The 16295-nt window shown below is 45.0% G+C and overlaps 1 protein-coding gene across 1 annotated transcript; it reads left to right on the forward strand.

The window, feature by feature from the left end:
• Positions 1-876: 876 nt before the first annotated feature.
• Positions 877-15618, forward strand: LOC137342873 (uncharacterized). The gene is made up of 5 exons (XM_068007048.1): positions 877-1047; positions 5505-5834; positions 13224-13340; positions 13456-13499; positions 15006-15618. The coding sequence occupies exons 1-5, from the start codon at positions 984-986 to the stop codon at positions 15114-15116; spliced, it is 666 nt and encodes a 221-aa protein (XP_067863149.1). The 5' UTR covers positions 877-983; the 3' UTR covers positions 15117-15618.
• The last annotated feature ends 677 nt before the right edge of the window (positions 15619-16295 follow it).

Consider the following 16295-nt stretch of genomic DNA (forward strand, 5'->3'; position numbering starts at 1 on the left):
GAGGGGGGCCTCTTGCCCATCCCCGATCCTAATCGCTCCACCATTGGCGGCCGTGCCTTCAGCTGCCTAGGCCCTAAGCTCTGGAATTCCCTCCCTAAACCTCTCCACCTCTCTCTCCTCCTATAAGACGTTCCTTAAAACCTACCTCTTTGACCAAGCTTTTGGTCACCTGTCCTAATATCTCCTTATGTGGCTCAGTGTCAAATTTTGTTTGATAATCGCTCCTGTGAAGCGCCTTGGGACGTTTTTGCTAGTTAAAGATGCTATATAAATGCAGGTTATTGTTTCTGTTAAACGGAACACTTTGGAGTATAAAACCGTCCAACACTTTTAGCAGGCAAATGGCATCAGCATCAACAGGCCCACTATAAGCTGTAGGGATCGTGCCAGTTACATACGAACATATAAAAAAAGATGGACAGGAAGAGACCATCTAGCCTGCCCCACGCTGTCTCGTTGTCTTTAGCATCATGATTCTCAACAGCACCATCCCCCCACCTCCCCACCTCGCCCCCTCACCCCCTCACCTCACCCACTCACTCATGTAATCCCCTGGGAGAGGCACAAAGCCAGTTATGACCAAGGGTCTTTGTCCAAATTGTTGCCCTGTCTTTCTCGCTTTCAAATGCGGACCGGCCTGTTCTTGTACTGTTTTTATATTTCACGTTTTCAGTGGTTCTTTGTTCTTTTGATGTCTAGAGAAATAATACTGGTGCCTGCGTGGGGATGTAAGATGAGAATGGATAAGGTATATTTCCACCAGCTACCAGAGGTCTCTGGTTTGTGCTGTCCAAAAGTTGACGTAGCTGCAGAGTGATGCAGGACTTGAAATGACAAGCGGAGGACGAACTGGGTCATTCTGTGTTGACGAGTGCTCGGTTTGTCTCACAGCGTGTTTCAACATCAAGTTGTGGTTTCTCTTCTCAGGCAGCAGCCGGTCTCTAAATTACTCTTTTGTCAAACTCTTGAATTTCTACCGAACTATGTGGTTGGACAGAAGTCAGCAGGCTCATTTTCACTGTCTCTTACTAATCTGGCTGATACAAGGTAGGAGATAAGAATAACTTACTTCGGCCATATAAGCAACTTCCCCCTTTTTAATTTCAATACTTTTATTTTTTGACGGTTTTGAATAACTTAGCGTTTCTTGTTAAACATTTACAGTTTGTACTATTTCAAATTACCTGTCTGATTCTAACGGAACATTTTGGTGAAGCAAGGCTCCCAATTTTAACGATTAATGGTTTTAGTGATTAATGTTAATGACCGTAAAATAGGGAGCATTTTGAATCGGCTTCACGTCTGTTTCTCGGATCTGCGTTCCTGTCGATTGAATCTCCACACCAGCAGCACAGCCTTGAAAGACTTACCTTCAATGACAGGGTTCCCTACTATTTTAAAGAGGGTATCCGTGGTCTTTAAAGTAACATTGGAACCCCTCGCTGCTTTATAGTGAGAGTGTCAAGCAACAACTTGCATTTATACAGTGCATTTAATGTAATAGAAACGTCCCAAGGCGCTTCACAGGAGCGATTATCAAACAAAAATTGACACCGAGCCACACAAGGAGATATTAGGACTGGTGCTTGGTCACAGAAGTAGGTTTTAAGGAGCATCATAAAGGAGAGGAGAGAGGCGAGAGAGGTGGAGAGGTTTAGGGAGGGAATTCCAGAGCTTAGGGCCTAGGCAGCTGAAGGCACGGCCGCCAATGGTGGAGCGATTAAAATCAGGGATGCGCAAGAGGCCAGAATTGGAGGAGCGCAGAGATCTCTGAGGGTTGTAGGGCTGGAGGAGGTTACAGAGATAGGGAGGGGCGAGGCCATGGAGGGATTTGAAAACAAGGATGAGAATTTTTAAATCGAGGTGTTCCCGGACCGGGAGCCAATGTAGGTCAGCGAGCACAGGGGGTGATGGGTGAACGGGATTTGATGCGAGTTCGGATACGGGCAGCAGAGTTTTGGATGAGCTCAAGTTTACGGAGGGTGGAAGATGGGAGGCCGTCCAGGAGAGCATTGGAATAGTCAAGTCTAGAGGTAGCAAAGGCACGGATGAGGGTTTCAGCAGCAGATGAAAATAGTAAAGTATTTCATATTTTTATTGTTGATTTGATCAGCTGCATTGGCACATGTGTGAAGATTTTCCATCTGATTTTTTTTCCCTCACTCCCTCCTCCTGATAGTGATGATGGATTAATGACACAGGCTCCAGATAGAAACTCTTCTTCCATCTCTTCCCCAGTTACTCAACTAAGGGGCCCTTCTTCATGTGTCACCCCAGACAGCGATGGTGAGCGAGGTGGACTAATTGACTGAGAGGGTGAGAGGAAAACAAAAAGAACTGACCTCAATACTGAACCCATTCAACCCCCCAACCTCGCCCCCAGACGCATGCCCTTCCAGCAAAACTGTCACTAGATAGGAATCAGAATCAGGAACCATGGCCGTTTTTAGCAAGAACATTGACTGGCTTTCCTCTCCTTAACCCAAAGGCCAATTGTATCGCTCTACTGTAGCCCCAGCTAAGATCCGCTAACTCCACACAAAGAGGGGAACGTTCCCTGGACGCTCCTGTGGTGTATCGGGTGCCTGAAATGGAAATGTTCCATTCGTCAGGATGTGTTGGGGGGGTGCCAGGATGGGGATTTGTAAAATGCTTTTAACAGCAATATCTGTTAAGAACATTTTACAAAAAGCTCTCCCCCCCAATGGCTCAGTGGGTAAGTACACTAATGAGGCTCATTTCCGGAGGAATAGAATACAGAAGCGGGGATGTAATGTTAAATTTATATAGCAACTTGGTCAGACCAAGCTCTGAGTACTGTGCGCTACTCTGGTCACCACACTACTATAAAGGATATTGAAGCACTGGAGAAAGTACAAAAAAAGATTAACAAGGGTGTTACCAGAATTGAGAGACTACAGCTAATCGGAAAGATTGAGCAGGCTGGAAAAGAGAAGACTAAGAGGAGTCCTGATGGAGGTCTTTAAAATTCTGCAGGGGTTCGATAAGGTGAATGTAAACTGCTCTGATCTGTCATTGAGCTGTCTCCTATAAACACATCAGTTCACACCCCAATTAAACAAATTACTGTACCGCTGGCTGGGTCACACAAATGTTGTTATAAATTTATAAATCTGTAAAGAGAAAAGCCAAGTTAGTGTTTTGAGTGTAAGACGCTGCCTCAGAAATAACCACATATTATTTCATCACGCTGATTTTCAGCTTAAAAGTGTTTGGAGGATGAAGCAGTATGTTTGGTTTTAATACCCATTAACACTGGCACTTAAGGGTATTAATGGATTGTATCAAACAATTAAAGTTCTTTTTGTTGAACATTTTCAAGGGGAGGGGGGGAAATTAAACTCAGTGTGAATTTTTAAAGTGTAATAAATCTAAATTCGTTTTTTGCTCCTACGATACTATAAACTTAAATGGCAGCTTTGGAAACAAAAATCATTGCTAAAATGCACGCACAATGGGCAGGGGCCAGGCATATACCTCGAACCATACAAAAGCTTACAGCGTAACTATTATGGTGAGAGTGATGCGTTCACTCCATTTTGTTTTTACATGAGCTACGTCTCCCTTCTCACTCTGCTCCAAATCCCAGAGTGGCAGGGACATGTCCAAACCCTTTATTTGTGTTTGCGCCTACGTGCTAAAGTAGGAACTATTTTTGAGCGGCCGTTGCTGCTTAAGATTGGATGTTGGCATCATATTCCGGTCCGAGGGGTGAGGAAAGAAACCTGAATGCTGCATTCTTGCTGCCATGTCAGGGGCAGCCAGCTCTCAACGTACGGCTCTCGTACAGCTCCTGTAAACCCCAGCCATAACCTAGCTGGGTCCGTGAGGCTCAGCCGGCAGAGAAGACCAAATTTTTTTATCTGGGTCTTTTCAGCAGCCGGCTGTTTAGTAAATCCGGCACGTTTACTTTGGGGATATTGCTGGTTGGACGACAATCCAAGTGTCAGAGCTGGTGACCTGAGCCTGCCGCTAAACCCAGTGTAAAAGTAGCTTTCATATTGTCCTTCTTTTAATGTGGATTCTACAGGAGACCACAACTGTGAACCAGGCTTCCGGCATTTATGCTGCTAAATCCAGCACCCTTATTCCCAGCGACAGACACGTGAAAAACTGGGTCTACAATTACCTCTGCATTGCTAGTGCAACACCACGGTAGTGTAATGGTTATGGTACTGGGGTAACAACGCAGATATTGTGAGTTCATAATCCCACTTGTGGCAAGTTGGGAATTTCATAAAATCATACAGCACAGAAGGAGGCCATTTAGCCCATCGTGCCTGTGCTGGCTCTTTGAAAGAACGATCCAATTAGTCCCACTCCCCTGCTCTTTCCTTATAGCCCTGCACAATTTTTCCTTTTCAAGTATATAACCAATTCCCTTGAATTGAATTCAATAAATCTGGCAATTCGCGGGCCAGCATCAGAAAAATAACCTGCCTGGATTGTCACAAAAATACAACTTGCCATCCATGCCTAACTCCAGTCTCACAGTTTCACACTAAATAGTAGACTTTTAATGCCCTCAGATGGGCATTAAATGCTCCCTCACCAATGTCACCCACATCCCAAGAACAAATATGGAAACAAACTGTCAGCACTAGCCGACCGCACCCTGAGGAAGGGGACCGGATGGCACTGCCGCCGCCATTTAAAGACTCACTAACCATAATTCTTGGAAGTATCCTCCATTCACAATTATGCTTCCAGAAGCACCGCATGAAAGAAGGCATGTCAGGGCGACTGTACCTCGATGTGTATCTGCAGGCATGGCACACTTACCTGACAATGACTGGGGGGAGATTCTTTTCAACCATTTGGATGTAAAATTCCGCTCATATCAGAAACTTTAGGGTTCATGGCCCAGACCTACACATGGAGAATAGCCATTTGGGTGTGGATCATTGTACAAGCGTTAAGACAATGTGTGGGGGTGGTGAGGTCGGGGGGGGGACAGTGTAGAGATGGTATGTAGACTGACCTACAGGGAGGTGGGTGGGGGTACAGTGTAGAGATGGTATGTAGACTGACCTACAGGGAGGTGGGGGGACAGTTTAGGGATGGTATGTAGACTGACCTACAGGGAGGTGGGGGGACAGTTTAGGGATGGTATGTAGACTGACCTACAGGGAGGTGGGGGGACAGTTTAGGGATGGTATGTAGACTGACCTACAGGGAGGTGGGGGGACAGTTTAGGGATGGTATGTAGACTGACCTACAGGGAGGTGTGGGGGGGTACAGTTTAGGGATGGTATGTAGACTGACCTACAGGGAGGTGTGGGGGGGTACAGTTTAGGGATGGTATGTAGACTGACCTACAGGGAGGTGTGGGGGGGTACAGTTTAGGGATGGTATGTAGACTGACCTACAGGGAGGTGGGTGTGGGACAGTTTAGGGATGGTATGTAGACTGACCTACAGGGAGGTGGGTGTGGGACAGTTTAGGGATGGTATGTAGACTGACCTACAGGTTCTCTTTTTCAGGAAATGGAAATCGTGCCTGTCCGCTGGCCGCAATGTACCCTCGAGCTATGTTGACACGTACGGTGGGAGACAGTCTAACATTGAACTGTACCATTAAATACTGTTCTGACCAAGCACAAGATGTTGAGGCACATTGGTGCATAATGGAGGCAAGTAGTTGCCAGCCTGTGACTGGAAACTTGATACATTCTGGTAATGGGAAGGAAAAACAAATATTTGTCACTCACACGATTGCCTTTCTCAACTTCAGTGACAGTGGCACATTCCGGTGCCATGCTTCTCAAGGAGCTTTGACGACAATGGGTCACTCGATCGTTGTGAACGTGACCGGTAATTATTGAACGCTCCTCACCTATAAACCTGCAAACACACACGTCAGACATCGTCCTCCTCCTCCGCCAGGCTGGTTGCTATTGACGGAGAAAACTCCAAGAAGTGGAAGGGGCCTAATCCTGGGTTCAGCTGTGAGCACAAGTTCCTGGGGATAATCTGACGGCACATTGATCAAAAGTGTGAATAGGCTCAGGGCATTTTGCCTGAGGAGTGAGTTAGGCCCAGACAGTGCTCTGTGCTAATAGTGTGTGTGAATTGGATGCAATTCTGTTGATGTAACCCATTAAACCCAAAACCAACATGACAATCTTCTGGAAAAGTGAGGGCACCCAACTGAAGTTATGGTTTTAATACTGGTACCCCCTAGAAATAATTTTAGTCATTGTAGACTCCCTCATTAGACTTTTATCTCTCCTCTCCAAACCTATAACTTTCTCTCCACTCTCAGATTTCCACCAGCTCTTTTTCACTAATCTTACTTTTTGCATAATCTTCAATTGAAATGTTTGTTTTTCCTCTTTCTCCCAATGCCCGTATAATCTTCCATTCCTCTTTATAGATTTTTCAATTTTACTTCAACTTGGTTCCTTTCTCGATGTTTTCCTTCGGATTTTAATGTCGAGATTTCCCCATTTTCCACGCGATACATTTTCTCTATTTTTCTTGTCCGAACTGGTTTAATAATTTTTAACTTTGTCTTAAACCTGGTTTCATGAATGCTTTGGCCCAGCCCACAGCAACACTGTGTTTGTACATAGTGCAGAGCAGCCCGTTCAAGAGACAGTTTCAGCAGCAGCTGTTCCTATTTGCTGTATCCCTAGTTCTAGTGGTTAATCCCAGTTCATTGAAGCCGTCTGATTCCCTTATGTGGGACCCTGAAACAAGTTTAAAAAATATCAAATCAGCTTCTTCGTGCCCATTGACCCACACTGCAAAATTAGCCTTTTTTTTCATTCGTTCATGGGATGTGGGCGTTGCTGGCGAGGCCGGCATTTATTGCCCATCCCTAATTGCCCTTGAGAAGGTGGTGGTGAGCCGCCTTCTTGAACCGCTGCAGTCCGTGTGGTGAAGAATTCTCCCACAGTGCTGTTAGTTAGGGAGTTCCAGGATTTTGACCCAGCGACGATGATTCCACACTAATTGGCAATCGAATGCAGAGAGGTGAAGGGGTGAAAGGAATGGGGAATCAGTTCAGAGGTTCACATTGTTGGGGAAGAGTAAAAGGAACTTATTCTGCATCTAACCATGCTCTACCTGACTTAATGTGCTTAATGTTGACACTGGGGTGCCTGAAATGGGAACTATTCTATTCCCTGGGACCAACATCCCTGACCTTGATGAAAGCAAGAGGGCAGTTTAGATAGTGTCAATTTCTAAGATTAGACATTCGGCTCCCTTATCACTGAGTACTCATCAGAGAGACACCCATGCAATAATACACTTAGAGTGGATCTGACCACATAACACACAGCTGACAAAGTCACTTGAGTATTATGTCAGGTTGGGTTCATGACATTTGGATTCTTAACCACCTTACCTACCTGTCCTGCTACCTTCAGGGATCTGTGGACATGCACTCCCAGGTCCCTCCCTTCCTCTACACCTCTCAGTATCCTCCCACCTAAATCTAAATAACTGTCTGTTAAACTTCAAAACCCATGAAAATTCAATCCCATGGCCTCAGGTTCAATCAATAACTCAGACAGTGCAATTCACAGGCTCACAACCCTCTGGAATCAGAGAAAATTTACGGCACAGAAGGAGGCCATTCGGCCCATCGTGTCTGTGCCGGCGGAAAATGAGCCACCCAACCTAATCCCACTTTCCAGCATTTGGTCCGTAGCCCTGTAGGTTACGGCAAATTAGGTCCATGTCCAGGTACCTTTTAAATGAGTTGAGGGTTTCTGCCTCTACCACCCTTTCAGGCGGTGAGTTCCAGACCCCCCCACCCTCTGGGTGAGAAAACTTTTCCTCAGCTCCCCTCGAATCCTTCTATCAATCATTTTAAATCTATGCCCCCTCTCTTCCTATCCACTCTATCTAGGCCCTTCATAATTTTACACACCTCAATTAAATCATCCCTCAGCCTCCTCTTCCAAAGAAAAAAAACCCCAGCCTATCCAATCTTTCCTCATAGCTAAAATTCTCCAGTCCTGGCAACACCCTCCTTAATCTTCTCTGTATCCTCTCTCATGCAATTACATCCTTCCTGTAATGTGGTGAACAGAACTGTACACAGTACTCAAGCTGTGGCCTAACCAGTGTTTTATACAGTTCTAGCATAACCTCCCTGCTCTTATATTCTATGTAAGGAATCTTACAACACCAGGTTATAGTCCAACAAATTTATTTTAAAATCACAAGCTTTCGGAGATTATCCCCTTCGTCAGACGAAGGGGATAATCTCTGAAAGCTTGTGATTTTAAAATAAATTTGTTGGACTATAACCTGGTGTTGTAAGATTCCTTACATTTGTCCACCCCAGTCCATCACCGGCATCTCCACATCATGGCTTATATTCTATGCCTCGGCTAATAAAGGAAAGTATTCCATATGCCTTCTTAACCACCTTACCTACCTATCCTGCTACATTCAGGGATCTGTGGACATGCACTCCGAGGTCCCTCTGTTCCTCTACACCTCTCAGTATCCTCCCATTTATTGTGTATTCCCTTGCCTTGTTTGCCTTCCCCAAATGCATTACCTCACACTTCTCCGGATTGAATTCCATTTGCCACTTTTCTGCCCATCTGACCAGTCCATTGATATCTTCCTGCAGTCTACAGCTTTCCTCCTCACTATCAACCACACGGCCAATTTTTGTGTCATCTGCAAACTTCTTAATCATGCCCCCTACATTTAAATCCAAATCATACCACAAAAAGCAAGGGAGCGAGTACTGAGCCCTGCGGAACCCCACTGGAAACATCCTTCCAGTCGCAAAAACACCCGTCGACCATTACCCTTTGCTTCCTGTCACTGAGCCAATTTTGGATCTAACTTGCCACTTTCCCTTGGATCCCACGGGCTTGTACTTTTTTGACCAGTCTGTCATGTGGGACCTTGTCAAAAGCCTTGCTAAAATCCATGTACATTACATCAAATGCGTTACCCTCACCGACCTCCTTGTTACCTCTGCAAAAAATTCAATCAAGTTAGTCAGATACAATCTTCCCTTAACAAATCCATGCTGACTGTCCTTGATTAGTCCGTGCCTTTCTAAGTGACGGTTTATCCTGTCCCTCAGAATTGATTCCAATAATTTGCCCACTACCGAGATTAGACTGACTGGCCTGTAATTACACGGTCTATATATCTATCCCTTTTTAAACAACGGTACAATGTTAGCAGTTCCACTGCCCCGCCCTATCCTCGTAGCCCTGCAAATCTTTTCTTTTCAAGAACTTATCCAGTTCCCATTTGAAGGCCATGATTGAATCTGCCTCCACCACCCCCTCGGGCAGTGCATTCCAGATCATAACCACTCACTGTGTAAAAAGGTTTTTCCTCATGTCACCTTTGGCTCTTTTGCCAATCACCTTAAATCTATGTCCTCTGGTTCTTGACCCTTCTGCCAATGGGAACAGTTTCTCTCTATCTACTCCATCTAGACCCCTCATGATTTTGAATACCTCGATCAAATCTCCTTGCAACCATCTCTGTTCCAAGGAGAACAACCCCAGCTTCTCCAGTATATCCACGTAACTAAAGTCCCTCATCCCTGGAATCATTCTAGTAAATCTCTTCTGCACCCTCTCTAAAGCCTTCACATCTTTCCTAAAGTGCAGTGCCCAGAACTGGACACAATACTCCAATTGTGGCCGAACCAGTTTTTTATAAAGGTTCGTCATGACTTCCATACCTTTGTACTCAATGCCTCTATTTATAAAGCCCAGGATCCCATATTCTTTTTTAACCGCTTTCTCAACCTGCCTGCCACCTTCAATGATTTGTGCACATATACCCTCAGATCTCTCTGTTCCTGTACCCCTTTTAGAGTTGTGCTCTCTAGTTTATATTGCCTCTCCTTGTTCTTCCTACCGAAATGTATCACTTCACATTTGTCTGCGTTAAATTTCATCTGCCACGTGTCCGCCATGCCACCAGCCTGTCTATATCGTCTTGAAGTCTATCACTATCCTCCTCACTGTTTACTACCCTTCCAAGTTTTGTGTCATCTGCAAATTTGGAAATTGTGCCCTGTACACCCAAGTCCAAGTCATTAATATATATCAAGAAAAGCAGCGGTCCCAGCACCAACCCCGGGAAACACCACTGTATACCTCCCTCCAGTCCGAGAAACAATCTTTCACCACTACTCTCTGTTTCCTGTCCTTTAGCCAATTCTTTATCTATGTTGCTACTGTCCCCTTTATTCCATGGGCCGCAATCTTGATGATAAGCCTACCATGCGGCACTTTATCAAACGCCTTTTGAAAGTCCATATACACCACATCAACTGCATTGCCCTCATCTACCCTCTCTGTTACCTCATCAAAAAACTCTATCAGGTTAGTTAAACACGATTTTGCTTTAACAAATCCGTGCTGGCTTTCCCTAATCAATCCACACTCGTCCAAGTGACTGTTAATTCTGTCCCGGATTATCGTTTCTAAAAGTTTCCCCACCACCGAGGTTAAACTGACTGGCTTAAAGATGCTGGGTTTATCCTTACACCCTTTTTTGAACAAGGGTGTAACATTTGCAATTCTCCAGGCCTCTGGCACCACCCCTGTATCTACGGAAATTTGGAAGATTATGGCCAGTACCTCTGCAATTTCCACCCTAACTTCCCTCAGCAACCTAGGATGCATCCCATCCAGACCGGGTGACTTATCTACAGCTATCCTTTCTAGTACCTCTTCTTTATCAATTTTTAGCCCATCCAGTATCTCAACTACATCTTCCTTTACTGTGACCCTGGCAGCATCTTCTTTCTTGGTAAAGAAAGATGCAAACTGCTCATTTAGTACTTCAGCCATCCCCTCTGCCTCCATGAGTAGATCTCCTTTATGGTCCCTAATCGGCCCCACCCCTCCTCTTACTACCCGTTTACTGTTTACATGCTTGTACATACGAACCTATGAATTAAGAGCAGGGGTAGGCCATTCGGCCCCTCGAACCTGCTCTGCCATTTGATAAGATCATGGCTGATCTGATTGTGACCTCAACCCTACTTTCCCGTCTACCTACAATAACCTTTGACTCCCTTGTTAATCAGGAATCTATCTAACTCAGCCTTAAAAATATTCAATGACTGTAGAAGACTTTTGGATTCCCTTTTATGTTGGCCACCAGACTATTCTCATACTCTCTCTTTGCCCCTCTTATTTCCTTTTTCACTTTCCCTCTGAACTTTCTATATTCTGCCTGGTTCTCACTTGTATTATCAACCTGACATCTGTCATACACCCCTTTTTTCCATTTCATCTTGCTCACTATCTCTTTTGTCATCCAGGGAGCTCTGGTTTTAGTTGCCCTTTCTGCCTCATGGGAACGTGTCTAGACTGTACCCAAACCATCTCCTCCTTAAAGGCCGCCCTCTGTTCTATTACAGTTTTGCCTGCCAATCTTTGATTCCAATTTATCCGGGCCAGATCTGTTCTCATCCCATTGAAATTGGCCCTCCTCCATTTGTGTATTTTTACTTTAGAGTGGTCCGTGTCCTTTTCCATAGCTATTCTAAACCTTATGATACTATGATCGCTGTTCCCTAAATGCTCCCCCACTGACACGTGCTTCTCTTGGCCTGCCTCATTCCCTAGAACCAAGTCCAGCAATGCGTCGTTCCTCATTAGACTGGAAACGTACTGGTCAAGAAAGTTATCTTGAACACATTTCAAAAATTACTTCCCCTCTTTGCCCCTTATTATTATTATTATTATTGTTATCCCAGACCATATTAGGATTGTTGAAGTCTCCAGTTATCACTACTCTATAGCTTTTGCACCTCTCCGTAATTTCCCTGCAAATTTGCTCTTCTACATCCTTCCCACTAGTTGGTGGCCTACAGAATACACCCAGTAGTGTAATGGCACCTCTTTTATTTCTTAACTCTAACCAAATAGATTCTGTCCTTGACCATTCCAGGACATCCTCTCTCTCCAGTACTACAATATTCTCCTTAATCAATTCTGCCACCCCCCTCCTTTCTTTCCTTTCCTATCTTTCCTGAATACCTTGTACCCAGGAATATTTAGTACCCAATCCTGCCCTTTTTTGAGCCAGGTCTCTGTTATCGCCACGACATCATATTCCCATGTGACTATTTGTGCCTGCAGCTCACCAACCTTGTTTACCACACTTCGTGTGTTTACACACATGCACTGCAAACCAGTCTTAGACTTTCTTGTACTCTCTCCTGGTCTGATCCCATCTAATACTGTATTATTACTTGCTCTAGTGCTATCTTTCTCTTCCATTCCTTTGTGCCCCTTGTTTCTCCTTTCCAATGCTACATCCTGGTACCCATCCCCCTGCCAAATTAGTTTAAGCCCCCCCCGCCACAGCACTAGCGAACCTCCCCGCGAGGACATTGGTCCCAGCTCCGTTGAGGTGCAACCCGTCTGGCCTGTACGATGTCCCACCTTCCCTAGAACTGGTCCCAATGCCCCAACATAGGTTACCTTTTTGGTCACTAATAGGCCCTACTCTTTCGTTAGTTATCCTCTTGCTCTTAATGTATTTATAAAACCTTTGTGTACAGAACGTTCTCCTGCTCTTTGTCCTAAATCTCTTAACATTCAATCTGATATTTATGTCCACTTGTTCTAGACCCCTCAGTTGTAAAATAAAAACTGTCTACAAAGCTGGGACAACCAGGGATGGACGATGACTGCGGCCTTGTTATCATTGCATCTTGCACATCCTGGAAACAAATTTTAAAATTTGTCCATCTCAGCGTGTGTCAGTCCCTCCCGATCCCAGCCAGATATGTACTCAGCTCCTATTTGACATTCATTGACTCAGCCTCTGTTACATTTTGCTGGGCGGCTGACTTACATCTATTGCTCCTTGGGAGAGAAACGTTTCTTCTAATCTCTCATCTTACTTGATGCTTTTAAGTATCTGTGTCCTCTGTGTATCTGTGAAGGGAATTAGGGGTTACGGGGAGCGGGCAGGAAATTGGACATGAATTTAGATTTGAGGTTAGGATCAGATCAGCCATGATCTTATTAAATGGCGAAGCAGGCTCGAGGGGCCGATTGGCCTACTCCTGCTCCTGTTTCTTATGTTCTTATTCTGTGCTCATAATCTAAATGAAATAGTCTCCATCGTGCTGTTCGGAATATAATAATATGTAGAATAAACTGAGGGTAGTAAGTCATATGTTATTCATGTGTTGTACCTGTCGCTGTTCATGCATTGCGTGTGTGTGTTTTGCAGTGGCTTCAGTCACTCCAGTAACTCCAGTAGGACGAGCTAACAACACTTATAAATGGTCCTTTTTGGTTTTTCTGCCCCTGTTGGTGGTGATAATCTGTGTCATATTATATTACCGAGGTAAGCACCAGCGGAGAGGGAGAGTAAACTCTCTTAATCATCAACATTACCAAAAATCAAATGTTTCATTTATTGCCGCGTGTGATGATGCTTCTTGTTGATTTTCTTTTTGAAGTGAAACGAAGGTCGGCACAGAGGAGACAAAGAACCCAAGAAAAGGTAATTGAGGGGCATCGTTCAAAGTTAGCATACTCCTCCGATGGCTGAATGGATTCCACACTGAGATCCAGAATCATCAGTCTGTGCTGAGATAGCTGGTCTCAGCCAGGGGGATTTATAGGATGGTGATATGATTGGCCCCAGCATCCTGAGATAGGAAGAGGGAACACCAGGCAATGTTCCTGCTCAATACAGTCAGATAAGGACAGTAGCAAGGTCACATGATGCCTCCCAATGATGGTCAGCCTAGATTTTGTGCTGGACGTGGGACTTGAGCCCCCAGCCTTCTGACCTGAGAGGCAAGCATACTACCCACTGAGCCACGGCCAACACCTATTGGTCCTTTTAATCATCCTTGTGACAAGTGACCAGCTGGGCCCTGAAGAGGCTTGACCAGTCACTGCCCGATGGGGGTCAGCCAACCCAGTGTAGAATGAGCACTTAGCAAATAAAAAGAAAGATACTGGAAATGCAGGAAATCTGAAACAAAAGCAGAAAATATTGGAGATGACCAGCAGGCCAGTCAATGTCTGTAAAGGGAAAAGGCAAGATGGTCAACTTCTCAGGAGTGGACCCTACAACGCAACCTGTGTACAACAGTCGTTTCGTGAGGGACCATGTCCTCCACTCATGTTTGCTGCGACAGCAGAAACTTAGGTTCAGATGAATTAGAGGCAATTTTGCATTTACTGTTCAATTGCCAGCTTGAACTGAGAGCCCCGTATCAAGTATTAACTGGAGAGCTGATCCTTTACATCCATTTACATCTAAAACAGATTATCTGGTCGTTTATCGCATTGCTGTTTGTGGGACCTTGCTGTGCGCAAATTGGCTGCTGCGTTTCCTGCATCACAATAGTGACTACAATTCAAAAGTACTTCATTGGTTGTAAAGCGCTGCGGAACATTCTGAGGTTGTGAAAGGCGCTATATAAATGCAAGTCTTTTCTTTCTTTCATTCAACCAGGTTGACAAAAGAACAAAAGTTACCCAAACTCCTTTGTATAAATATCTTAAAATTTTCACTTGCCTCATCCACATGCGCTGGCTTCTCCACTTTTATCGAAATATCCTTTCCTAGCGGTGCCTCCCACCCATTCAGCTCTCAAGTACTAAGCGACCTTCACCCGGAAACTTGTGTAACCACTGGGAATTGGCCAGGCCCCGTGTGTTTCTAATTCACTGGCGTCTGGTGCTGTGTCCCCGAATGTTTGGAACGGAGTTGACAAGTGGGGTGAAAAGCTTTTCCAATCCCTTTACATGTTGCTGATGTTTAATCAACTAGTTGACACATTGTGCATAATGGCCAGTTCATTGGCTGTGAAGTGTTTTGGGACATCCTGAGGACGTGAAAGGCGCTATATAAATGCGAGTCTTTCTTTCTTTATTAGAGAGAGGCTGAGGCTGGTAGTCACTGTTGGACGTTCTACAGAAAGTGGTTGAGTCGTAGAAATGTACAAATCCACCACATCTGATTAACAATAGTTGTATTTTTGGTTCTTCACAGAATGTTACTGCAGCTTCCTCGTCACCCACCGTCACCATGGCTACGACTGACGCGACTGAGTTATGCCCGCTGGCGCCATATGTAAATAAGCGACGTGTGGAACCCTTATAATTAAATGAGCCCTTTGCCATTAATGAACGATGTGAAGAATCTAATTATGCAAATGACCTTTTCCACCAATAGTGAGTCTTGTTTATTTGGAAACAGCTGATTGGTGATGGTAGTTGATGAGATTGTCAAGAATTTCCTTCTTCTACCCTATTATCTCCCCTTTTCTCTCCTTTCTGCTGTGGCTCAGTGGGAAGCACTCTCATCTTTGTAGTCAATAGGTCGTGGGTTCAAACCAGATCCCACTCCAAAGACTTGAGCCCATAATCTAAGCTGTCGCTCCAGTGCAGTTCTGAGGGAGCGCTGCACTGTCGGAGGTGCCGTCTTTCAGATGAGACATAAAACCAAGTCTGCCCTCTCAGGTGGAAGTAAAAGATCCCACAGCTGCTATTGCAAGGTAGAGCAGGGCAGTTCTCCCCGGTGTCCTGGTCAATATTTATCCCTCAACCAACATTTCTAACAAACAGATGATTTGTTCATTATCACATTGCTGTTTGTGGGATCTTGCTGTGTGCAAATTGGCTGTCGTATTTCCCACATTACAACAGTGATTACGTTTCAAAAAAAGTACTTCATTGGCTGTAAAGAGCTTTGGGACGTCTTAAGATTGTGAAAAGCGTTATATAAACGCATGTCTTTCTTTTTCTCATAAACTGAGTGACAGATGCTGCAATGAGTTCTACAGGTGCCCACGTGAGATCCCAAAAAGAAATCGGGGTCCAAGAGAAGTGTTTGTACACCTGGTGCTGCCATACAATTACACCGGTCACGTGTCTCTGTTTAAGGAAAAATTCCATTCTCTTCTCCCCCCCTGAAAGTGCAGACTCGTGCTGGAGCAGAGTGTGTGTCCGTGTGTGTGTCTGTGTGTGTGTCCGTGTCCGCGTGTGTGTCCATGCGTGTGTGTGTCCCCACCTCCGCGTGTGTGTGTGTGTGTGTGTGTGTCTGTGTGTATATACCAGACATCTTCCAGCACAATCCTCATGAGTTAGGCTATTCAACCATGGGGGAGAGGGCTACGCAGCTGAAACCCATTTTCCTTATGTCCACACAACACTGACCAATGTCCACACAACACTGACCAATGTCCACACAACACTGACCAATGTCCACACAACACTGACCAATGAAGGCTACTGGGTGGCAATTGGGAGCAGGACTGCTGGGTGACCTATTTTGTTTTGC

Source organism: Heptranchias perlo, chromosome 26, assembly GCF_035084215.1.
Source record: "Heptranchias perlo isolate sHepPer1 chromosome 26, sHepPer1.hap1, whole genome shotgun sequence".
NCBI classification, from domain to species: Eukaryota; Metazoa; Chordata; class Chondrichthyes; order Hexanchiformes; family Hexanchidae; genus Heptranchias; species Heptranchias perlo.

Coding starts and splice junctions, on each gene's coding strand:
- LOC137342873 (XM_068007048.1), top strand. CDS start 984: ATGTGGTTGGACAGAAGTCAGCAGGCTCATTTTCACTGTCTCTTACTA. Junction 5,835..13,223: donor GATCGTTGTGAACGTGACCG/GTAATTATTGAA, acceptor TGTGTTTTGCAG/TGGCTTCAGTCACTCCAGTA. Junction 13,341..13,455: donor TGTCATATTATATTACCGAG/GTAAGCACCAGC, acceptor TTCTTTTTGAAG/TGAAACGAAGGTCGGCACAG.